A 26030-nucleotide genomic window follows, 5' to 3' on the forward strand; every position below is an offset into this window, starting at 1 on the left:
GGGGGTTGAACTCAGGTCCTTGTATTTGCTAGGTGCTCTACCACTTGAGTCACTCTGCCAGAGTGTTTGTGTTGGTTATTTTTGAGATAGGATCTCACTTTGTGCCTCCTATTGGGCTTTCCCATGTAACTGGGATACACCTAGCCATTGGTTGAGACAGGGTCTTGCAAACTTTTTGCCCTGACTGGCCTCAAACCATAAACCTCTCCATCTCCTCCTCCTGAATAATGAGGATCACAGGTGTGAGCCACCATGCCAGCCCACATGTAGTCCTATCTTAGATGGTGCTGTCACTTCTTCCTCCTCCTCTTCCTCCTCTTTTCCTCCTTGCCCCCTTGCCTCCTTCCTCCTCCTTTCTTCTTCTTTTTTTGGAACAGGATCTTGCTATGTAGACTAGGCTGGCCTTGAACTCTTGAGTTCCTGCTTCATCTTCCTGAGAACTGGGATTACAGGCATGTACCACCATGTCTGGCTCAAGTTTTAGATTCCTTAAACCTCTCTCTTCCCTGACTCTTTGTTTCTACTTAAATCTCAGTCCCTTGAGACCTATGGGGAGTGGTAAAAACAAAAAAAGGGAGGTGAGTTTGTTTGATGTGCAAAGAAGTCAAATGCTGATCCTTAAGTTCTAGTTACGGTTGTAGAATGGACAGATAAGATATTTAAGTAATAAGGATAGAAAAGAGTAGAAAAGAAATTTGCAAATTATGTAATGAGGTTGAAAGCTGATAAAATACTTAGTATATTCAATCTATGGAAATTATTTAGAAGAAATATTACCAAAATTTCCTGAGTAAATAATATATCATTCTAGCCCCCATGAAAAGGCTTAAAAGGAAGAAAGTGCCAACACTGTGGCTGTTTTCTAATTTATTGTGGACTAGAATCAAGGGTCCCCAGGCTTCTGGCTCACTGAAGATTTTCTCAGCTGTCACTCACGAAGCTGCTTTCAAATAGCCCTATTCTCCAAGAAGCCCGTTGAGGTTTAGAGACATTATCTTGTTCATTCTCACTTCATTGTGTTAAAATATTACAAGGCAGATAGTCCCTAACTTATAGATGAGGACTAAGTACACTGTGGTAAGCAGCAGAAAATTCAGGGGTGTCATCTTGTGTTGCTCAATTTTGTACCTTATTTATTGGACCAGCCTGTCTCAATGACATTCTCCAACTTAGCAGTTGTATTTCTATTTTTTGAAAAAATTCCCATCCAGAGGAGAATGTAATGCTCTTTGGAAAACGAAACTGGCAAACATCATCTTTTTTTGTAGGACAAGAAGTCCCAGAACATCTGACCTAAAAAAAATTAAATTAAAAAAAAAGGCAACTATGTGTCATTGTCTATTGGCAAGAGTTTTTCACAGATAGGGAAAAAAACAAAACAAAACACTGTCCTTGGAGCTTATTTTGCTAAAATTTTCTTCAATTTTTCATTTTAAGCATCTTTTCACAAATATCTAGTGATAGGTAGTAAGAGGTAAGTGTTAAAAATTTGTCCAAATGAAAACATCAATACTATCATTATTTATTTAGTGAACCAATTACACATTTTTTCACTTTCCATTTTCAGCCTATGTCTAGAGGTCCTCTGCACTGCACATTTTGTATGGGGACACTCAGACATGAAATCTACTTATTGAAATTCAAAATCCAGCATCAGAGCAAACACTTCTTTCAAATGAAGCTGGTACCCAAATTACTACCAATTATTTTAAACTCTATCTCAACTTTCCAGGTTGTTGTTTTCACCATTCTTAAAAAATCTAAAATTATTATAGTAATTATCTCTGCCACAGCTCCAATAATATTTAAGGTGACTTTTCCCCCCAGTATTGAAAAGAATAATGATTAATAGCTTCTGTTAATAATAAATGTGAAAAGTAAAGTATATTTTTACCAGAAAATGTTACATGTGTTCGTATCACCATATTTTCTGAACAATCTTGGGAGCGTGTGATGAGTTCATGTTCTTTTTTTCCACCTCCAAGGAATGCATATAATGTGAATAGTTCTAAATTCTTCAAACCTAGACTATTCTTGGATCCTTAAAGCCAAAGGGAGGCTTCTCTAGAGCATGCGATGTCTGCAGAGAAATCCTCTAGCCAGGGGAATGTATGGCTTCCTCACGCTCATCCCCATTCCTTGCGTTTCTTTCTGGCATTTGTTACTGAAAAGATTTGATGTCCAAAAAGTGGCCCTGGAGGAGCTGCCAGCTCCCAGAGTGAAGAGACCTGGTGCTGCCAGAACTTGGGGCCAAGTTCTTCCTAGGAGTGTATGTAAATACTTTAATCCAGGTGTACATAGCCTGCATGATTGCCATGTGTTTAAGGCTAGACCTACTCTCTCACCTAGTTATTGTTTCTTCCACTGAAATGGAGGTGAACCATGCTTTTTTTGTTTGTTTGTTTTCTTTTTTTTTAATTTTATTTGTATGTGCATACAATGTTTGGGTCATTTCTCCCCTTTTTCCCCCGCCCCCTCCCTTACCCCCCCAACCCCTCACTACCAGGCAGAAACTATTTTGCCCTTATCTCTAATTTTGTCATAGAGAGAGTATAAGCAATAATAGGAAGGAACAAGGGTTTTTGCTAGTTGAGATAAGAATAGCTATACAGGGAGTTGACTTACATTGATTTCCTGTGCATGTGTGTTACCTTCTAAGTTTATTCTTCTCGAACTAACCTTTTCTCTAGTTCCTGGTTCCCTTCTCCTATTGGCCTCAGTCACTTTAAAGTATCTGCATTAGTTTCTCTGCATTGAGGGCAACAAATGCTAACTAATTTTTTAGGTGTCTTACCTATCCTCACCCCTCCCTTGTGTGCTCTTGCTTTTATCATGTGCTCAAAGTCCAATCCCCTTGTTGTGTTTGCCCTTGTTCTAATGTCCGCATATGAGGGAGAACATACGATTTTTGGTCTTTTGGGCCAGGCTAACCTCACTCAGAATGATGTTCTCCAGTTCCATCCGTTTACCTGCAAATGATAACATTTTGTTCTTCTTCGTGGCTGCATAAAACTCCATTGTGTATAAATACCACATTTTCTTAATTCATTCATCAGTGGTGAAGCATCTTGGCTGTTTCCATAGCTTGGCTGTTGTTAATAGTGCTGCAATAAACATGGGTGTGCAGGTGCCTCTGGAGTAACCTGTGTCACAGTTTTTTGGGTATATCCCCAAGAGTGGTATTGCTGGATCAAATGGTAGATCAATGTTTAGATTTTTAAGAAGCCTCCAAATTTTTTTCCAGAATGGTTGTATTAGTTTACATTCCCACCAGCAGTGTAAGAGGGTTGAACCATGCTTTTTTCCCCTTTGCCATACAAGTAAGATTTCACTTTGGTAATCTGATAAAATGTTTGTGAACTAAATTTTGATTTTTTTCAGATATTGATGAGTGTTTAGTGCCAAATACTTGTCCAGATGAGCAATGTGTGAATTCTCCTGGATCTTACCAGTGTGTCCCCTGCACAGAAGGATTCCGAGGCTGGAATGGGCAGTGCCTTGGTAAGCGCCTAGTGTTCCCATCAAGGTTTTTGTTTCTTCTGTGTATCCCGTTTCCTCATAGAGTATAAAATTTAGTCTTTTTTTTTAAATGAAAAAGAAAGAAGAAATGTAATTCATACCATTCTCAGAAAAGTCCTAAGTAATTTTTAATCATAGAGAAAACAAAAAAAATGAGTTAGCATGAATATGAGATTGTAGAAGGAGCAAATGATTCTCATTGAATCAAACTGTTATCCCTAATATGATTTAAATAATCAAAACAAAATGAAATAATAAGCACTACAGGAGAAGAGAACCAGAGAGCAAAAGGCATAAAAAAAGAGAAGTAGCTGAGAAGAATCCCAGCTACTCTGGATTAAAAATTCCAGACCAGCCTGAGTTGGCCTATGGATAAAATCAAAAGGCCTCAGTATGTAGCTCAATGGTAGAGCACTTGCCTTGTGATTCCAGGACTGCAAAAACAAATAAATAATAAATAAATAAAATAATATAAGAAGAGGAACAAGAAGGACAAGATGACTAGGGGTAGGCAGGGTGGGAAGGTGTCCAGCATAAGAAGAAGCTAACCTAGCAAATATGGTAGGAGGCCCACATGGAAACTTGTGAAAATAGCAAAACATTTCATTCATTCCTTCTTTCCTTTCTTCTCCAAATGCCAAAGAACTTCCTCTATATACCCAGAGTTGTACTAAGTTCTGGAATACATCGAGGGGCAAAACCAGATATTACCTCTTCCTTGTGACCCTTACATTTCTAGGTGGGGAGACTGATTTGCATCCAAACAGCTCACAAATAAAACTTAACACATCAACAAGTGTTGCAGGGTGAAGGGGGAGGGGAGTTAGTGGTATTATGAAAACATGTGATAGAATGAGTTACCCTTAGAAAAGTTCTTAAGTTGAGATTCAAGTGGGGAAGGAAAGAAGAACCTTTTGGACAAAGGAAATAGCATATGCAGGGGCTTGTGGGAAGAAGAAGCAGGTCATATTCTAAAAGGCCAGTGTCGCTAAGGACAGAGCACCTGTCAATGGGGGATGTATTGTGGGAGGCCCTCTACATCTTATTAAAAGTGTTTATTTTATTCCAGTAACTCTGGGAAGATATTTAGGTGTTTTAGAGGGGTGGGTTTAAATAAATGGCACAGTCAATCTCAGTTTCAAAACTTTGTACTCATCACTGGGCAACAGCAGCAGCATCAGCCACTATTGCTGGTATGTGTAGTCCCCTGTCCTCACTCCATCCCCAAGAGTGTCTGTCAGTAGTATGCTGAGATGTAGGTCTTTGAGGAAAAGCAGAAAAGATGTGTAGTTGTAGGTTATTTACTTGATAAGCGTTTGCTTATGTAATTGGTGCTAGTCATAAAATGCATTTGGTTTTAATCTTCCCATTTGGAATAAAGCTCATAGTTGCCTATTAAGATTTGATTTATGTTCTCCTTTGCACACACTGATGCATGATCCAGGGCATGAGCGCTCCCTTAGCTAACTACAGTTCCCAACAGTGTAAACATACCCTGATTCATGAATTTACAATGGTATGTGACTGACCAAATTGGCAAGTGATTGTTCTTCAATATAAATAGTACTAAACTAGTTCTTATCACCTATATGCACATATAGACATATATGCAAGCATTTTGCTTCAGTTTAGTGAGAGAAACAGCAACTCATTTTAAAGGATTTTACTTTTGTCAACCAGATGACTAGAATCATAAGCAGAAATACTAGTCATTGTCTTGCTCAACTTAACCAAAGTCACACATTTATTTAGCCCCTTGTTCCAAGCCATGGCTTTTGTTTCTACATTGCTGAAGTCATGGATTTCCTGTTATTAAGAGCAGGCAGTGGACTTTTTCCTTCTCTATGTAATCAGATTCAGTCCCTGGTCTGTGCTAGAATTGGTGTTTCATCCATTGTTCATATTGAACTTAGCAGTTCTAAATTTCTCATGGGGCTTTTGCAAATGATTCTGAAGCAGATTTTCTATCTTAATTTTTATGATAGTAGGGCTGTCAGTTGTTGAAAAGCTAAGAGTGTCATAAAGAAAAGAAGAGGACCTAAGGGAAGTAGATAGGGAGTGTGAGAGATTGTGTGGTGGTGAAGTGATATTTTTAATGAGGTGCTTCTTGCTAATCATTTGTTTCCCTCTCTAAGCTATCTGTGATCAATTTTCAGCTTTTAAGTATAGTTTTAGTTTAGATAATTTAGGATGTATTGATGAGATTTTTCCCTCCATTTCAGTTGAAAATTTTATGTGAGAACATTCAATACTTGAAAAATTCCTATCAGCACTCTTTCTTGGATAAAAATACCCTGTTTGGGATTTGTTGGTTGTCGTCTGTAGAGATGACAACACCTCACAGGATGTGTCTGTGTTCTTTGTATCACAGGATTCTTTTTCTACAGCTCTCCACAGTTCACATTTTTATAACCAACCATGCACAATGTTTTACCTATTATTACTTAAATTTGATATTATGTTTATGTTTTTTTTTAAACTTGCCTATCTTCATGTCAAATGATTTTTTTCTATTAAAAGGCTTCACTAAGAAATTGCTATTTCCATGCCAATATTCTGCAATGAATTGTTTTCTTCAGTTTTATTAGGATGTATTTGTTGTACCGGGGGATTCATTGTGATAAGTTCAAATAGACTTCCATTGTACATTGGTTAGGTCCTCCCTGCCATCTCCTCAATCCCCTCCATGCCCCATTTAAAGCAATTGCAAGGGGTTTCACTGTTGTACTCCTTATATGTATATGAAGTCCATCAATCATATCCCCTCACCTTCATTCCCTCTTTTCACCCTCCTGCCTTCCCTAAGTATCCCCCCACTGTACCTATTTTATACTCCTGTCTTTGGTCATTAATTCCTAAATCAGTGCTCAGTGGGGTTGCTCAGCATATCCCCACTGTGAGTGTATGTTACGTTGGTCCATTCAACCCCTTCCATTACTCTTACCTCCCACCCCATTATATAACAGCTTTCAAGACGTATCATATCCTCTGCAGGGATTTCATACCAATTTCACTTTTTCTTCTGTTGACTAAATGATGAGCTTGCTGAAACCATTAATGGTCTTGTATTCATACCATGTAAGATGGATTTTACTGATTGATGCTGCTTCTTGGTTTATGAATTAGAACAGAAATTGTTCGTGTAGAAACAGGCAAAATGTTAGCAGGTGTTGTCTGGGGGGGTTACACTTTTCCTAGTGTTTAGTTCAAGGTGTACTGTCCTTCACTCTCAGTGGCTTATTGTTCACTTCAAACATCTATCATTTTCATACTCTGCCTAGCACGACATCTCTTAGTGCCTGTTGGCAATTCTTGTTGGCTCTTCTGCTAATGTGGCTGTTGCTTTCCGGTTGTGGATTTCAGTCTCCCCTCCAGGGCCCCTTTCATCATTCAACATTGGATTCCTTTGGACCTGACATTCAGTCTGGACTCATTGCCCATTCGATCCCTGCTTTTAATGACTGTTTCATCTCCCTGGATTCTGGCCAGTTCCAACTGGCTGCTCCAACCAGGACCTATCTTAAGGCAAACCAGCCTGTCAGGTACTTAATTTACAGGTTTCTCTTAACTTGTGGAGAGCTGGCCTCATTGGAACCTGTTGAGAGCCATCCCCCAAGGACTGCTCTCATATTTAAATATTTAAATGTACATTCAATATCTGGGAAGTCAGACATATTTGGGGCAATGTGACTTCTCTGAAGCTTAATTTCATTATCTGTAAATACCAAGTAAAGCCTGAAATAACTTCTTTGTAGGGTTTGTTGCCAGAATTAAATAATATGAAACAATGAGTAAGGTGTCTGACTCAAGGTTGGATCCAATAAATATTATAAGCTTCCTCACTCAGCCATAGTACCCTACTCTTTATTTCCCTTGTCCTGAAATATTAAAAAAAATGCAGTAACAACTGAGACATGTTAAAGCAAACTATATGTCACATTCCTTTATGTAACTATATTCTCTTTAGCTTTCTTTAAGCTCATGTTATATAGTGCTTAACTCTCCCTATGTCAAGGGAACTTTCTTTTATTAATTTAAGTGATTTTGTGACTTTCTTTTAACTTCTTAGCATTTTTACTTAGCTAATATCCTTGGGAACATCACGATACTTCTCTGTAGAGTCATTAATGATTCATAACAAGTGATTAGGCCTCTGTAACAATGCTGCTATCTCCTCTCTTTACTTTGTTTTGGTTGCTCCTTTCACAAGGCAGACTATTGACCATGTGTGCAACTAGTTCTTTTTAGGTTTGCTTTATCATCTTGCTTTGTAGTTGAGTCTGTGACAGACCATGTGACTTGGGAACACAAATGTCTGGCATTTATTCAGAGTGTTCCTTTTACGTTAATCTCTAAGTTAAGGATGACTTCCTAACTTCCGATGAAGCTTTCTAAATGTGATAGGTCTTAGGCATTTGAAGAACTTAGTATCATTCAATACACTTGACAACTGGCTAGCCACAGTCTTGACCAAAAGCAGGCACCGAGAACTTGCAGGATAAATATGGAGAGCTCATGGTTCTAGAAATTCTTTTCACATTAAGATTTTGGAACTCAAGATTTAGTGTTTATCTTTGTGGAATATATGAATATTCATAGATTTATTTGAAATCATGCCACATTTATTCCTACGTAAGATGGCACTGAGTACAACCTTTTGCAAATTTTTCAGAATGTGCAAGTATCAACCTTATCTCTAAATCTTTATTTATAAAGGAGAATTCCAGTCAATCACTTGTCTGTGTGTCTACTGGATGCCAGAGAAGACTTGAAATTGTGGAAACAAATAAAAACCTCCTTTTGAAGGCAGAGACCATGCCTGTGTAGGACTTTGATTTGACTATTTCATTTGATCCTCACAGAAATCACTCCTATAGGACAGATGTGAAAATTGATTCTCAAAGAGGCTTAGTCAGGGTCATGGATAGTAAATGGCAAAACCAGGACAGAACCCCAGGTATTTTATCTATAACAATACTGTTTTCTTGTGTACCTCTCTCACATGAATGAGAAAATTAGAAAACAAAATAACGTAATGCAGACAATAAGGAAAATAAAAGTTCACAGAAAGGAGAAATTCTTGTGCACTGGAATTATCCCTTGTAAACAGCGATAATAGTGGCCCAGGTCTATATCATCAGTAACTGTAGTTGAGATTTTCTGAAAGACAAAATGTCCCTTTGGAAAGGTGAGGTAGGAAGCCAGTAAATTGATGGAATTAGTAGGTTGATTTTCTGAGATCATCCTTGGCTCCTTATAGAGGACGTACACAGCCATGGCCCTTCTCCAATTCTGAGAGGCAGTGATGATTCTTTGTGGATTATGGGACAGATTTTTGTCAGCAGCTCTGCTACTGTGTATTTTTAACTTCATCAGAATTGACAGAGGAGCCTGAGATCCTGGGATTTACTGCTCCTCAAGTACAGATGAGGTGGTTTCACCACACTTGTCCAATCAGCATCTGTCTCTCAAGCTTTTCTGTCAAATATGTTCTTCCATCATCTTTAGTATAAAAGATTATGTGTGGAGAATAGCTGAGGAATCATTGAAGTCATGGTACATTTGTGGTAGGCAATAATCCTGTGTTTTCATGTTACTATAATGCCAGAATGAGATCTTTCTGATTCAAATGTATTCATTCATGGAAATCTGCCTGTGACTAAGGAATTAATTGTGGTTAGATGGTTTCAGAGAAATGATTGGTTCACATTGCTTACAGATTCATCTCTTGAACACATAGGAAGTAATACATGTAAATTATTGCTTGGGACATGTTTTAACCAACTTCAAGGAGCTGATAGGCCAAGTGTAAAGGGATACTCCCCAGGGAGCACATTGCTAGATGAAGTCCACTCCTGAAGACCCTCTGTTCCTGGCAGGACATGCCCTCTAGGGAGGTGTTTGGTGCAGTTTGGTATATTAGGAAGGGAAAGAAAAGTCAAAAAGATTCCTGATCCAGGTGAATTAAATGCCAAGGCAATGAGAGACCTGACATGGTATGATTGCTGGCCAGCTGGGAGACATCTTTGTGAAATCATGGGGAAAAGAAAGTTGCCAGGGAACTGGGGGAGGTTAATGTTCTCATTTCCCTTGAAAGAGGAAAGAAGGCAGAGTCAGGGAATTATTGACCACTGATCTTTATGTTGATCTTGACAAAGAACGTAGAATATGTGATTTAAATGATCAGGGATCTAAGAATCAACCAGGGTTCAGGAAGAACAAATCATGATACACTATCCTGACTACCTTTTCTAATAGGGTTATTCAATAGGTAGCCCAGCAAATCCTGTGGGCACAACATGTCTAGTTTTCAACAGGATGCTTCTCAGAGTCTATTGGGGGCACTGCAGATAAGAAAGATAAATTTACATAGAGTGACAGTATACTAAGAGGTTTGCATAAATCTCTGAGCAGTTATATCCACAAAGTCTGACCTTGGAAACCTCTGGCAACTTTCTTATTCTGAGAAGTTCCATTGTTTAATTGGATGGCAGATACCAAATTGTTATATCCTAAATAACCTCTTGGTAAATTGTTTGTTTGATTTTGGAACCTATTTTTCTATGAACATGGTGTTTCTCATGATCAGTTTCCTGCCTGAGATAAATTATGAAGGACTTTGAACTTATTGTGCCAATGTTTTGGAAGAACTTAGGTAATATAAATATTCTATAAGACCATATCTTAAAGAAACATGAATTTTGAACTCCAATATGGAGCTCCATTTTCAATGGAAAGTATGGGCTGTATATTTATAGAATCATTTTCTGATGTTGGGGTGAGGTAACCATGGAGGGGGCAGATGGTGTAATGGGTAGGAACCAATTTTCTTCCTATGGTGTTGATGGGAAACTGTCCCAAGGGCTAGAAAGAAGAGCTATAGGAGGGCAGGCCTTCTACTTCTGTTTCCACGAGGGTCCCACAAGTTTTTGTCCTTGATTCAATTGAAGAACACTGGAAATGACTGAAGATTTTTAAAAGATGATCCCAACTATTGGTCAGATTTGTATTTTAGAGAGTTTACTGTGTCTGTAAGCTAGATAATGGATTAGAGACTACAAGACCAATTTTTATACAAATTTTTTAAATGATGGCAGTAACCCAAGGTAGAAATATCAGGAATGAAATAAAGTAGGCACATATGTGAGATGTTTGGTAGATAGATTGATAGGACATGGCAGTAAGTTGAATACAGAGAAAGAGGGAGAGAAGGAATCTATGAGATGACTCCCAAGTTTCTGACCTGGGTCTCTGAGTGGATAGTGGTACCATATGTTGATGTGGAAAAAAAAAACACTTAAGAAAGGCAAGGAGGGATTGGTTTTGACAGTGAAGATTCAGAGGCACCTGGGATCAAGGGGACATCCAGTAGAATGACCAGCTAGATGCATGGATCTCCAGTTAGGAGAGAAGTCTGGAATAAAGACACAGTGCCAAGCTTGTATCTCTCCATTTGTGTCCACCAAGCATTTTATGTGTGGCTACTCTCCTGGCACCTTCCTTCTTTGTAGAAATTCCTTATCAGTATTTCACTGTATAGTTGAAAGTCCCTCCAGAGCTTAATCTCCAGCCAGACCACGGACTCATTCAATTCCAACTGTTGTATCTACATGTGAATGATTGGCTTGGAAGAATTCTGGTTTTGTGCAAGTTTGTCTATAATAAGTAAAGAAAAGACACATCAGGCTACCCTATCTATTCCACAGCATTCTTCTTTATAAATCATGATAGTAGCCTAAAAAATGTAAGTTTTATGTGTACTTCATAAATGGTAATGTGCAATGCCTGTTAAATTTATTTTAGAAAAAATGTCTTAGAAATTGCTTTTGCTATTACATTCTTTAGCCTATAAATCACTTTTTCTTATACATGAATAATTAAAGAGAACAATCCATGCGTTTCTGAACTTGTTAACATTTTTGAAACCAAACCAGATACTAGACATGACATTTTCCCGTTGCTGTCTGGAATTTTCATGTCTAGTGTCTAGGCTCATTCTATTCCATTATTTACTTTGGCTCCAATATTTGGCTTCCTTCAAGTTGTTTGCATTCAGTGTTTACAAAAGTGGATTCCCACAACCAAAGAAAGAGTGGATAATGATTCAGTCTGCAAGTGCTGTTTTTATTGTTGTGAACTAGGATCAGTTCACCATAATTAGTATTGTTTTTTGGAAGCAGCAATACCTAGGCAATGCTAATTACTTGCCTCTTCTCAGTATGCACGTGGAATACACAGGTGTGCACACACGCACAGGTACTCCTTTGCCATATTTTAGTCTAACTATTTCTAGATTCCATTGGAAGAGAGATAAAATAGAGTTCATAAAATGCAAAGCAAATGAATGCAGTATGAACTCTGGATTGCTTAATTAAGACTAGGTCTATGTTGTCTATATGCTTGGGATTCCCTGCCTTAAAAGATAGAAAGTCACAGCTGGGTGTGATGGTGCACAGAGAAAAAGAGAGGATAGTAAGCATTATTCCTTTCATAGTAAGCATTAGAAACAAAATATATGCATTTAAGATGTTTTGATTAAGTTATAGACTGTTAAGACATAGCCTAAATTATAATGTTGTGTATGTACTTTTGGCACTTTGTGGCTTCAGTTTTTTCTTTGTTTTGGTTATTGATGCCACATAAGTGTCTGTCACTCAACCACCCAATGACTTACCCAATGGCATTCAAATGGCGTACAGAATCCAAATTTTTTTTCCAATAACAGTATTCCAGTAATTATTGCTGAATAAAATGAATGTTTATTGAATAAAATCAGTGAAAACCTAAATGATTTTAGTATAAGTACTTTGTTAGCAAATAATAAAAAGAAGCATAAACTGATGGTTTCTCTTTATTGAACTGGTTCAATCACTAGACTTACCTTTGCCTGTGACAGAAACTTATTGCCAAATTAAAAGAATGAGCTTGGGATTCAAATCTTGGAACCACTAACCATGGCAGGTTACTAACCTTTTTTAAGTCTTACTTCCTTTCTCTGTCAAATGCTTAGCCAATATAAATTTTGTTAGAATTAAATGAGATGATATATGTAAATCATTTAGTGGCTACCTGAAGTGTTTGATAAAAATTAGCTGTTATTATTACATTTTCTACAGTCTATATCCTATCTTAAAACTGCCAAATAAACCTATCATTGTCTCCTAGATTGGTTTTTTCTCTGCTGTCTTGGAGTGTTTGTTAGAACCTTTTCCCTTATTCTATTAGAGCTTGCTTGCTGTGGTCTCGGGGTTGTGAGTGCTAGCCTTTGCTTCTGAGGACTCTCCTATCCTACCAAATGGACCCCACGCCATCTTTGACTCTTTGGAAATTTTATTTTTCAGGTTATATTACTCTAAAACTATCACTTCCCCACCACCACCACAAGTCTTCTACCCTTCCTGAATTTATTCAGGCAGCACATCTGGTCAGTGTTGCATCACTTCCAGAAAGTGAGCTAAGGCACTGAAGCATCTTCCTTGTGGCTCCTTGCACAGCTGCTTTTCTTCCTCAGAGTCAACGCGAAGTTTTAAGAATCTTCCTATCTTCTGAAGGTCTACTGTTTCCATGCTAACCAAGTTTAACTTTAATCATGTTTTCTTTTTCTCTCTTCTTTTCTTTCCATTACACACTTTCTGCAAGATGTGGACGAGTGCCTAGAACCAAATGTCTGCACGAATGGCTCTTGTTCCAACCTTGAAGGCTCCTACATGTGCTCATGCCACAAAGGATACAGCCCGACACCGGACCACAGACACTGTCAAGGTAAATGCTGTGATCAAGCTTGCCTTTGCATCTGAACTTCATGTAAGAAAGAGCGAGTGGCCTTAGAAACAGGAACCATGTCACCTGCAATTGTTTTGACTGAGCTTCTTGTAGCATATTTGGTTGGGGCTCTTGAAATGGGCCTCTAAAATATAGAGTGGATCTATCTATCTACCTGTGTGTGTAGTATATAGTAAATGATATATTTTTAGAGAATGTCTATAAGCCATATATCTATTTAAATTTTATAATTATAAAAGTAGTACATGCAATTGCACAATGCTGTGACTATTAAAAACCACTGAATTGTTGGAGAATTATCTCAATATCAATTGCTATTGAGAAACCAACAAGCTGCACATGGTGGTACTCCATGTAGCTTGTAGTCCCAGCTACTTGAGAGGTAGAGCATCATGGTTTGTGGCCTGCTGGGGCAAAAAGCATGAGACCCTATCTAAAAAATAAACTAAAGCAAAAAGGGGTTGGGGGTGCAGCTCACATGGTAGAGCCCTGAGTTTAAACCCTAGTACCATTACCCCCACCTGCAAAGGACACCAACACATTAAATAAAATTTAACAAATGCAGAAGAGTAAAAAAATCACAAATATTGTGATCTTGTGGATTTTGTATATAAAGATGCACAGTTTTCATCTCCTGGTTTTTGTGAAGCATTTTATATCTCATTAGTAACTCTTCATACTTTATTTTGAAAGACTGCATATGTTTGAGGGGGCAGTACTGAGGTTTATACTCAGGGCTTTGCACTTGCTAGACATGCACTCTGCTGCTTAAGCCACCTCTCTAGCCCTTTTTGCTCTGGTTATTTTGGAGATAGGGTCTCGCTTTTCGCCCAGGGTGGTGAACCTCCTATTTTAGGCTTCCCACTGTAACTGGGATAGCAGGGTGCACTGCCATACCTCTCATCTTTGGTTGAGTTGGTGTATCATGAATAGTTTTGCTTTGGATGGCCTCAAATCATGATCCTCCTGATCTTAGCCTCCCAAGTAGCTAGGATTGCAGGTGTGAGTCACTGGCACCTAGCATAGCAAAGGCTGCATAATATGAATTTTAATTCCAATAAATTGTCATATCAGTTTTCTTGCTGTTCTTTACGTATTGAGTACACTTTCAAACTTCCCATTATTATGGGAAAAAATTGTAACAGTCCTGTTTTCTCAAAATAAACTTTGCCTGAAGTTTAAGATTTTTTTAACTCACAAAAGTTGAACTACTAGGTAAAAATATTTTTATTATATTAATAGGAGAACATTCATTTCTAATTTTCAAATGCATATTTCTTTTTTCCTAGGAGGTTTAATATTTACTTTTATATGCTCATTTGCTTTAATTATTCCTTAAACACTTATAATTATTAAACATTTATTTCATATATATTTATGAAGCATTTACATTTCTTCTTTTATAAATTTTGTTTATATTTTTTCCTGTTTATCAGACTTTTTATTCTTTAAATATGTGTATGATCTCTATATGCAATACATATTTGTACATGCATGTGTATGTATGCACGTATGTATGTATATATACATTTATACACGTACCTTTTTGTGGCACATTGTTATAATTCTTCCATGGTTTCCCTAACTTTTCTCTTTATGGTTCTTTTTTTAAGTGTTTTCATTTTTTTTCCTATAGTCAAATTACTGATTGTTTCCTTTCTGCTTTCTTCCATTGCTTTTATCCTACAAGCATATTCTTTCAAGAGGAAATAAGTAAAAGTTTTCTTCTCCTAAGTAATTATCTCAATTAATGTACAGGAATTAGTGTGATAATTAATTCTCACCATAGTAGGCAAATAGTCAATGAATACCCTGTGTTTTGTAAGAACTGAGGTATCTTCCATGGCAAGTAGGGAATTACCAGCATCTGAAGTTGGTGCCCGTTCCTTTCCTGCTGTAGAAGACACACACACCCTGCCCCGCCCCAGGGAAACAGCTACGTTAGGCACATCTCTGTTCTCTCCCTGTCCTTTCTTTCTTTCTTGGTTCACATCCACAACTTTCTTCCTGACTCCTGAAACCACATACCTCCTCAAAACAAAACCCACAACCCCAGCCTAATCATGAGAAAGACAGACAGATATAGATTGGGGGGGTTGGGGGGATCCCACTAGATTCTGATCTCTACTCCTTAAGACAGTTATGGTCATGAAAAACAGACTGACTGGGCAACAAGACAACTAAATGTAGAACTCTGGATTAGATATGATTAGAAAGACTTGTGAAATCCAAATGAAGTCCAGAGCTTAGTTTAAGAGACATGAGCTGAGGCACGGTTCTTCAGCAGAGACAGTAGAGTACGTTTGCCATGTGTGAGGCCCTGGGTTCCCTCCCCAGCACTGAAAAAAACGAAACCAAAACAAAACGGTATTTTAGAGCCTAGCTCTCACACTTGGAAGCTGTGTAAGTTTAGGTAAGTAATCTAAGCTAAGCCTCACTTTTTTCATCTGCAGAAAGAGTGCAGCAATGGTACCCAACAGAGTGGACGTGAGGATTTGTAAGGTAGTTTGTGGAGAATGGGTTGATGCAGAGGCAGAGCAGGACACATAGCAGTGGTGGTGGTAGAGGCCTGAACAACTTTTGTAAAAGCCAAGAAGCTTAGGACTGGTTCTGCTTGCGTGCTTCTAGGAAAGTTTCACAGAGGTGTTGCTACTTGAACTTGGTCTTAGAATACTGAATACAAAGGGAGAAAAACTTAGCAGGCAGAGGAAACAGCACATGTCAAAGCTTAGAGGTAGGAAAGGGCTGTCATCTTCAAGGAAGGAAGGGAGGGAAGGAGGGAAGGAGAAAGGGAGAAAGAGAGGAGGAGGAAAGAGGGAAGGGAGGGAAGAAGAAAAGAACTATTCCACTTTGATTCTAATGATGTCTCCTTATTACAGTCTGGAATAAGGTGAGGCAAGAGTCCCATCTTCTGCCTTGGTGACCTATGTATATACTAATCGTTTTCCTTATGCCCCTACCAAAGTCTTTCCAAGCTACAGTTATAACATCTTTTTCTGTAATCTTCTCATAATTCTTTCCCAAACCACAGCTCACAGTTGTCAAACTTAGCCCTGATCGTAAATCCATTCCTTTTCCAGGATCCTTACAACTCTACCAATCTTACCTTGTTGATAGTCCTTGATACCAAGTTTGTCCTCACCTCATTAAATGTACTGATGACTCTTTTCAGATCATAGATTATCTAATGTTTAATTCATTGCTTCTTCCTCTTCACATTATTTTGTCTCTACAATTTAGCATATGTTCTAAATTTAGAAATACCTGAAGATACTCTGTATTTTGACTCTGAGCAAGACTTGTCACAGTAACATGTGGAAGACAATGCTTTCAATATTGCTTGGCACAAAAGGAAGAAGACATTTGTCTTACATGCTTTGCATATCTTATTAGAAAGCTTTCTTTTGTCCTAGGAATTCTGTCCCTCTCTGGAAAAGAATTATTTTTCATCTCTACAGTTAGGCGCCTTCTATTGCCCTTGGTCTTTTTAAAAACCCAAAGATTACCTTGTTTAAGATAACTGTGTTGCCTTAAATTATTCCAAGTGTGTACGTCATTACTTATAACGAATGACTTCTGACTGTCTTCCCAGCATAAATGAGTAACTTATGTATGCTGTCTGGCATATCCTGACAGTACTTGGAACAGAGGGCATGTCCTTGTTGCAGACATCTTCACATGGGAATTCTTAATTTGTTGTCTCTATGAGAAAGTCAAGAAGAGTCCAAAGCACTAAAAATGTTGTCAGACATTATGTGAGATTCAGCTAGCTGCAAGAGCTGTTGTTGGTCTCAAGTTCATGAACTGACACCCCAAGTAGTTTGTAGAGTGTGCTGAAGGAAAGTGTAATGTTGTCTAGTCTTTGCTGCCAACCACTCCCAAAGCTGATAGGCTTAGAATATTGTAGAAGTGTAAAATAATTCCTAGGATGAATTTGCTTAACTATTAAATTTCTCTGTGGACAACCAGCAATTCTTTATAAATAAAAGGGAATAATAACACAATCAGTGAAATAAGTAAAAGTTTCTAGTCAGCTGAAGTAAATATTATGAAAAAATTAAAATGAGCAAAATTTGAACTCCAATTACATTAATAGTTTATGCAAGTTATTTCAGGAAACATGGAATAACTCCCTATCTTGCTTTCCTCAGGCTAAAATTCAAAAAATTAATTCCTCGTTAGAGGTTAAGAAAGGCAACTTTACTTAGAAAATAAGCAATTGTCAGTAATACTAGAGGGAAAAGACTGTATAGTTTTTCCTGGCAAAAACTCTTAGATGCATTTTAAGTAAGATATTTTTAGAAGAAAACAGTTGTACATTGACCTTTAGGACATGGTTTCTTTAAAACACTTATGTTCATTTTATTTATTATTCCATTTAGATTGAGGGTCCTTTCTCTCCTTTGACTATAGGTCTAGTGTGTTTGGCAACTATTCCTTACCCTAATGCTCACAGAGCCTGTGGTCCAGTAAAGTGAAGAACAGCCCTACTACCTTTCAGTAATCAAAAGCTCTTATAAATTCACTAGCTGTTCAGCAGAGCATGCTAAGGTTATATCTGCACAGGTGAAGCAAGACAGAATTCTCTAATTAGGACAGACTAACACGTAGCCAAGAAAAGCATTTGGAAAAGTAACTCTACTTGTACCAAAAGTGTTCAGGTTATTGATGAGCTCAACCCTTCATGTAACTTCACGTACATGACATTTCCTAGAACACTTACTAAGAATTAAATTCTCAGTCAAGACATTTAAAAAAAATCTTGCTTATCACTTTCTCCTTTGTTTTTCCATCAACCATCACATCACTACCATTTTTCTTGGCTTTGCTTGTTACCTTGAAAAAGGCAATGGAACACTGAGTGTTTTTTTTTTGGAGTTGGGGGCAGTGTTTGAACTCGGGTATCTGTGCTTGTTATGCAGGTGTTCTACCATTTGAACCATACCTCCAGCCCTTTTTTTTAGCTCTGGTTATTTTAGAGACAGAGTCTTGCTTTTTGCCTAGTCCTGGACTGTGATTCTCCTGTTTTAGTCTTCCTACTATAATTGGGATGATAGATACACACCACCTTATCTAGCCTATTTTTTCTGTTGAGATGGGAATCTTGCTCAGGCTGACCTGATCTCAGCCTCCCAAGGATTACAGGTATGAACCACCAGTGCCCAGCTAGGAGTTCAGTATTCTTCAATGCAACTGTTACATTACAGTTGAACTTCTGAAGAAAGTAGAAATGTCTTTTTTCTCCTCTCTAACTACATTTTGATTTCTTTTTAAATTTCTTAGTAGTTTTGTTTCTGCTTGTCTTGGAACTTAACAGGTCTACAGACTGTCTCATAGTCATCATTTTGTGCTTCATTTGTCTTTTGTTTTCAACTCTAAAATATTTCATATTGTATTTCTGTCATATCCAAAATATGAGAGAGAGAGAGAAAGAGAGAGAGAGAGAGAGAGAGAGAGAGGGAGAGAGAGAGAACCTTGATATATGATAAGTAATTTTTACTTATAAGTTTATCATCTATTTAAAATAATTTCTTTTCTGCAGTTCAACACACTGTGGTTGATGCAAAGACCATTGGTGGGCTGGTACAAATTAAAGTTTGTAGTGCCTCACATAAGAAGTATTATTATTTTTGTGTCAATAACTCCAAAATGCATTGCAGGGAGCACTGTGTTGTCCTGGGAAGTATCCTTCTCAAAACAATTGCAATCATTTGTGTTAACAGATATTGATGAATGTCAGCCAGGGAACCTCTGCATGCACGGGCAGTGCAAGAACACTGAGGGTTCTTTCCGATGTACCTGTGGCCAGGGGTACCAGCTGTCAGCAGCCAAAGACCAGTGTGAAGGTAGGACTGTTGAGCATGAGCTACTGCCATTTCAGCTTAAGATACTGCCGGGAAAAACTGTACACTCGATTGGGTGAGTGTGCCTGTTAGATACTATGCCGATGATTGTACTAGAATGCCAGAACGCCAAGGAAGTAAAGTCAGGCAAGTCAGTAAAACAAAATGAAAGAGCGTTAAATTTGGACTATATGGCATTGGTAGAGAGTGGTTAATTACTAGTATTAGGAAGAAAAACAAATGCTCTCTACATAATTATTTACCACAGAAAGTAATTTCTACTTAAACATTTAAATTCATTTAAAGGTTGGGACTTCAGCAATTTGAAGGTCATTGTATTGCCCTGGCGTTATGCTTTAGAATGTTACTGGTCTTAGTTTTCTGTATATTTAGCTTTAATGTTTTTTTACCTTTCTTTTAGAATGATTCTAAAGATACCTTTTCAGTGAATTTCATTAAATTTCAGATAAAGATGCTTTCCTTCCCATTAGGTTTGTTTCCTGAGCTTGAAGATGTTATTGTACTACCTGTGACAAGCACAAGTCTCCAGAGTTCTTGAAAAGAACAGCATCCACAGTGTATATGACCAATTGTTTTATTATTGGGAATCAGATTCATAGTTGTAAACTTTATTTAATGAACAAAAAGTGTCCTGAGACAGTTACAAAGTGAGAACATGTGATAGCTAATTACAGAGGCATCTACCACATTATCACTCTAACCTTCCCTAATCCTCCCTTTCTAGAACACAGACAGTTAATACCTAATCTACAAATGAAGAATGGTAGCGCACATGTAAGGACATGTGATACACACACAGAAAATTCATATAATTTGTCCTAGAGTTTACAAATCCCTCTCAACATTTTTACCTTTTTTATGACTCCTGACCTCATTTACTTCAAATTTATTTACTCATTTAATGCATAGAAACAATGCATAGAAAACTGCAAATGAATTGTAAGACATCTGTCCCATGATATTAAAAAACTACAATATTCACAGTCCTTTCTTTTAAAAAGCCTGTCATGTTTACTATCAGTGGTAAGTCAGAACCACGTACAAGGGCCGGGTGTGGTGGCACATGCCTATAATCCTGCTACTCAGGAGGTGAAGGTAGGAGGATCATAGTCCAAGGTCAGCCTTGGCAAAGGCAGGAGACCCTGTCTCAAAAGCAAACTCAAAGCAAAAGTAGTATGGGTGTGGCTCAAGTGTAGAGTACTAGCATGAGGGCCTAAGTGCAATCCCCAGTATTGCCAGGAAAAAAAATAGAGCAAAACCATTTTAAGTGTCAAATGTTATGACAATCAAACTGAACCTATGAGCAAAAAGGGTTTTGAGCAATGATCCAGGGTCTCCATAGGTGTTAACTATTGTAGAATCACATCGACAGAAGTAGGCAAATGCTCTCAAATGTTATAAACAAAGTCCTTCAACAAACAACATGAACTGAATGCCTGCTCACTGCTAACATTAGGTTATCTAAGGAGTGATGAATGGTGTGGTGCACATAGTCTCTGCCCTAGGAAATCTATTATTAAAATCCAATAATGAAGGCAAAATAATTGGAGTCATGCAATGTACTTTGTGCCACCTGTGCCACCTGTGTGTGGATATGAACTCAAGATCATGAGAACAAAACAAATGCTTTCTAAGCTGAGGATGAGGGATGTACCAAGGAAGAGTGATTCAGTGGCAGCATGAAATACTAAATGGGCTGAGAGAAGGGGCAGAACCGTTAGATCTGGCCAAAAGATTGTTGTTAGAGGAGAGAGAATGAATACGGAAGCTCACTTGCCAGGCTGTCAACAGGTAAATTAATGAAAAAGAAATGAAGACATGTGCTGTGACACTTTACATCAAGCATTAGCAAAAACTTTTCTGTAAAGGCCCAGATAGTAAGTGAATATGTGGTTCTTCTTTCCAATAAAACTTTATTTATAATAATCGGCAGTGGACTGGATTTAGCCTGTGGGCAGTGGTTTTCTGACCCTTGCTTTAGACTATTACAGTGGTTTTAAATTCAGAGTGTTCTAGTTTAATCTATATATATTTTTTTAAATCCAAGAAACTTGAATGAGCTTCACAGATTACAGCAAAGTATTTGTTACCCATTAGTAAATGTGGGATTCTTGTATACAGATTCATAGAATAAAATTCGAAGTTCATTGGAATTTTCCGTACAGGGGAGTTACTGACCCTTTAGTAGAGGTCAATTTAGGTCACATAGTGAAAATTCTGGTTTAAATCCATTAAAAACCAGGTAGTTTGTAGATGAACCTCTTCATCTGAACGATGGGTCCCACAGTTTCTCTGTGCTGTCTTGCTCACAGATACTGACGAGTGCCAGCACCATCACCTCTGCTCTCACGGCCAGTGCAGGAACACAGAGGGCTCCTTCCAGTGCGTGTGTGACCAGGGCTACAGGGCATCTGCACTGGGAGACCACTGTCAAGGTGAGAATTGCTCCCGATTTCAGAACCAAAACATGCCAGAATCTGAAGGTGGCCTCAGTCCATGAACTCAACCTTTGACTTCACAGTCACAGATGTTGGGTCCCCACCGAGTATTTCCCCTAGGGTCACACAAGTACTACAAAGGGAGTGGGGTCCAGATTTTTTTGTTTTTGAACTGCTTGGAGCTGTCTTTTAGAATTGTGCCAACAAAAGGAGTAAAGAGTCAGCTTACCTTTCCCAAGTATAGATGGCTTGTTCTGGGCGCACAGTTCTAAACTGCAGCATTACATGACTTCCAAATGATCCAAGTAAGTAAACTCAATTTAAATTTCCAGATAACTGGGACACTTCAAGGAGCTGAATTACTGTGTAAAACATTTCTACAAGGTACCCCACGCATACAGCATTGTGCATTCGTTAACCACTTTGGCGACCTGCGGGGCTCAGACCAGTCCATGGTGCTCAGGGCTGCTGAGCCAGTTCCGTGTATGGAGAGGCAGTGTCTTCTGCTGGCCAGTTCTCTTTCCATTTCCACCAGCTGTCATTTGTGGATGCTCTGTGTTCATTGTCCGCACAAGTAAAGGCACTCTCCAGCTTACCAGCTGCTTTGCTGTATTCATAGCCCATTGGTTATGAAATCAGAAGCAAGTGACCAGGGTATGTCCCACAAGCAAAGCCAGACCTTTGGAGTAAAGGTCAGGGCTCCACTTTGAGAGAAGTGGAGAAGCTTTTTAGAGACTGGTTTTGTAGCATGCCTTTCAGGGGCCCCAGATCCTTTTTACTCCCAGCCCAGAAGGTTGGGGGACAGCCATTGCAGTTTATAGCATGTTGTATTTTTGACCAGAGAACTTGGCACAACCTGTCCCAAAGTGGCTGTGTATCCATACCCTGCTGCTGCTGCTGCTGCTGCTGGAATGGAGGCATGACTTAAGAGGTAGAGCACTGGCCTAGCAAGTGGGAAGCCCAGAGTTCAAACCCTAGTACCACTGCTGCTGTTGGCAATGCAAAATGACTCAATCAGGCTGGAGGGCAATTTTGGCAGACTTTACAAAGGTTTTAAAATGTTTATTGTCTGTGGACCAGTAAGTTAACTTATAGAATTTTATCCTAAAATGATAATGGGAACTCTTTAGGTAGTGTTTAATCACCTTGTCCTGAGGTGATAATGTGATGAGGGTTAATAACACCAAGGAAAAGTTGTAATCGATATTGAAAAATATGATTATAGCTGAAGAATTGTGTTTGGGTAGACATTAATGATCTACCGCACTGCCATTCCAAGGCAGGAGGAAGAGTTGTGTGGTAGGGAACCCATCATGGAAGGATCTGTCAGAAGACAGTCGGAAGTAGGGTATATGATCAGTGCTGAAAGCCTAAACTGACCAGCAGCCTCTCTTCTGCCTTGATTCTTGCCAAGTGAAGAGGATTACCAGGCTGCTGCCAGAGTGCTGGGTAATAGTCACCAGAGGGCACGTTCATCTGCTCTGGCGCTCTCTCTTCTGACTGTTTTAGTGTATAGACATCCCATCAGAAACCCAAGACTTTATCCTATAGACATCCATTGCATGAAAAGCCAACCAAAAGCTTTCTAGCCAACTTGTTCTTCATTACTAATCTGTAAGTTTATAAGCTACTATTTTGTTCCAAAGGAAAGCTCCCTTTGGAATATATAACAAGGCCCTTTTCTCTGAAACATAGACCTGATTTCCCTCCTATTTGGGGTTATAAATAGGACTGGAGTCCATCCAACTAATCCAGAGCTCCCTTTGAAGCCCCATTAGCACTTCAGTCTGCAGGATTCCCACCTCGTGCTATTTCCGCCCTCCCCAGTGGTATGTGGCTGAAATTAACTGAACCATGGCTGTTCACATGCCTCTAACAGCTGTGGAGGAAGATGCCTTTTTTATTGGCTTTTATATTTACATGTGTAGTTTTCTCCTAATAACTGTTGCAGAGGTCTTGTTTTCTTACAGTACCATCATGAAGTCATATTGGCCTCCTCCTAAAGTCACAGCCAAGTATTGTACTCACTGCTGAGTGACACTTACTTCTCTATGATCAGTCTGGCATGGGGGTGACCTCCATTGTCCCAGTTCTTAGGGGTCCTGTGCATCTTGGCCTTTAAAGGCTCTGCCTCTGACTTGTTGACCTCTACATCTTTAATCCTGTGTCTCCCTTAGCCCTTTCCCAACCCCTTGCTGAGGCTGCTCTGTGCAGGGCTCTTGTATTCCTTACTTTGTCTTCTTGTGCTCCTTTACTCTTGGTAATTTCTATGTGGACAAAAGAAAAAACAATGAGAAGTCACGGTACTGCTTCTTTTTAAATCAGGATCATTTGTGTGTCCATTTGTTTAACAAATATTTATCTAGTGCCAGATTTGTGCCAGTCACTGTTCTAGGCACCGGCCATATGTGAAACAAACAGAAATTCCTGCCCTGCTTACGCTATTGAGGAAGATAGCAATAAACATGATAAATAAGTAAAATAGATAATTTGTTAAATGGCAATAAATGCTATAGAGAAAAATACAGTGGGAAATACGGAGAGTGCTGAGGGATGGGGTGGTTTTAAATGAGGAGGTAAACAGACACTTCCCTGAGCCAATGGATTTGGTTATTTATGGGAGGAACATGACATTCAAAGGAATGGCAGGGACAGAGGCCCAAGGAACAAGCTTTATAGAAGAGACCAGGAGCCCCATGTGAGACTTTCAGTGTTCAATTCCTAAAAAAAGTATCTAATTAAAATATGAAAAGCAATTGGATCTATGTATTTGGAAATCAGGGGTTTCTTCCTGAGCTAGGAGTCATCAGTACCTAGACAGCATTTAAAGTGATGACATTGAATAGAGTCACCAACACAGTATCACCCTCCAGCACTTACAAGTGAGCAAATGGATGGGAATCAGAAAAGGAAAGAAGTGCCAAGTGAAGAAGGAAATTAGAATCTAAGAGGAGAATTTCAAGGAAGGGAGACAATGACAAACTGTCAAATATTGCTGTTAGGTAAGAGGAGGACCAAAAGTTGACCACAAGATTTAGAAGGTTGATCAGGATTCACTGTCACTTTGCTTAAAATGTGTTCCTGAACTCCTTGGAGGAGCCTGTAGTCACCCCACCCCAGGCGGTGGTGCCTACCTAGGCCATGTTGGCCTCTCAGAATGTACAGCCTCCTCGTTTTTGTCTTGAAGGTAAATAAAGGTCTTGGGAAAAAAATTTTAAATAAAATTGACTCCAAGAGCACAGAGTTTTAAAATCTATACAATAATTGATAAACAGTTAATGTTTCTTTCCTCATATTCATTATTTTTCTCCAATTTGGGGGAATGGATAGAAATCAAATCACTTAAAAGCATGTTGGCACAGTCGGCATGCTTCCTTTATGCAGAGGCAAACATCTGTTACACAGCATTTCTTTGTTGCTGAAAATCATGTTCTCAGGATTTTCTTGATCTTTCTGAACTGGGATTTTTAAAAATAGAATACCATTGATCAAATAGGATTCTTTCCACTTTGTTATCTCCATTTCCTAAGAAGCAAAGAAAGAAAGATGAAGCTCTGATCATCTGTTGGGCACCCCCTGGAGTAGTTATGCAGCTATTAGAATTAATGTACACCACTTGGACCTCTCTGACAGTGCTGGTGGTAATGTAAAATGGTACAGCAACGTTAGAAAGCAAGTTTTATTTTCAAAAAAATTGAATGACCTAGCCATTCTAGTCATAGGAATTAACTCAAGAAAAATGAAAGCATATGTTCACATAAAGACATACACATGAATGTGTATAAAATCTTTACTTATAGTAACCAAAATGGAGGCAGCACAAATGCTCATAAGAGGCAAGGTAAACTGACTGGTATATCCATACAATGAAATACTACTCAGCAAGAAAGTGGAATTAACTATTGACCCACGCAACAGCTTGAATGAATCTCAGAAATGTTGTGCCGGACTGAAGATGCTAAACACAAAAGGGGCACAAGAGAACCTGGTGAGGCGATAGAACGGCCTGTAAATTGAACTGTGACCATGGCTACAAGGCTATAAGATTTGTTAAAGCTCAAGGATGTACATTTGTTAGAGCTCACTGAACTTCAACTGGACTCTTAAATGCACTTCTTGTTTGTAAATTATATATCAGTGATGTCAGACAAAACACATTAAAGAGAAAGCAATAACTCACTTTAGTTGAGATAGTCACATCCATTTACATTTTATGTTTTGGGGTACCAGGACTCTGAACATTTTAAATCTGGACAAACACTCATCATAATAACTTGTTTTTATTTTGATAGAATGAAATAATGAGGCATACTCTTATTCCTCTTTTGTTTTCCCTGTGACTGGTACATCAGTCAGTTGATTGATTGAGTTCTATGAGGAAACTTGAATTCAGCAGACCCATATCTGAACCAGACAGCAGGCAGAG

General features: G+C 38.6%; 1 protein-coding gene across 17 annotated transcripts in view; it reads left to right on the forward strand.

Annotated features, from left to right (window-relative positions):
• Nucleotides 1-26030, forward strand: part of Ltbp1 (latent transforming growth factor beta binding protein 1) — a 434527-nt gene that overhangs the window by 316907 nt on the left and 91590 nt on the right. For all 17 annotated transcript variants that reach the window (XM_074049480.1, XM_074049477.1, XM_074049476.1 and 14 more), the window contains 4 exons: nucleotides 3382-3501; nucleotides 13159-13281; nucleotides 19026-19148; nucleotides 21479-21601. In XM_074049480.1, coding sequence (XP_073905581.1) covers nucleotides 3382-3501; nucleotides 13159-13281; nucleotides 19026-19148; nucleotides 21479-21601 — 489 coding nt within the window. The remainder of the gene's footprint in view (nucleotides 1-3381; nucleotides 3502-13158; nucleotides 13282-19025; nucleotides 19149-21478; nucleotides 21602-26030) is intronic.

This window comes from Castor canadensis, chromosome 12 (assembly GCF_047511655.1).
Source record: "Castor canadensis chromosome 12, mCasCan1.hap1v2, whole genome shotgun sequence".
In the NCBI taxonomy this organism is placed as follows: domain Eukaryota; kingdom Metazoa; phylum Chordata; class Mammalia; order Rodentia; family Castoridae; genus Castor; species Castor canadensis.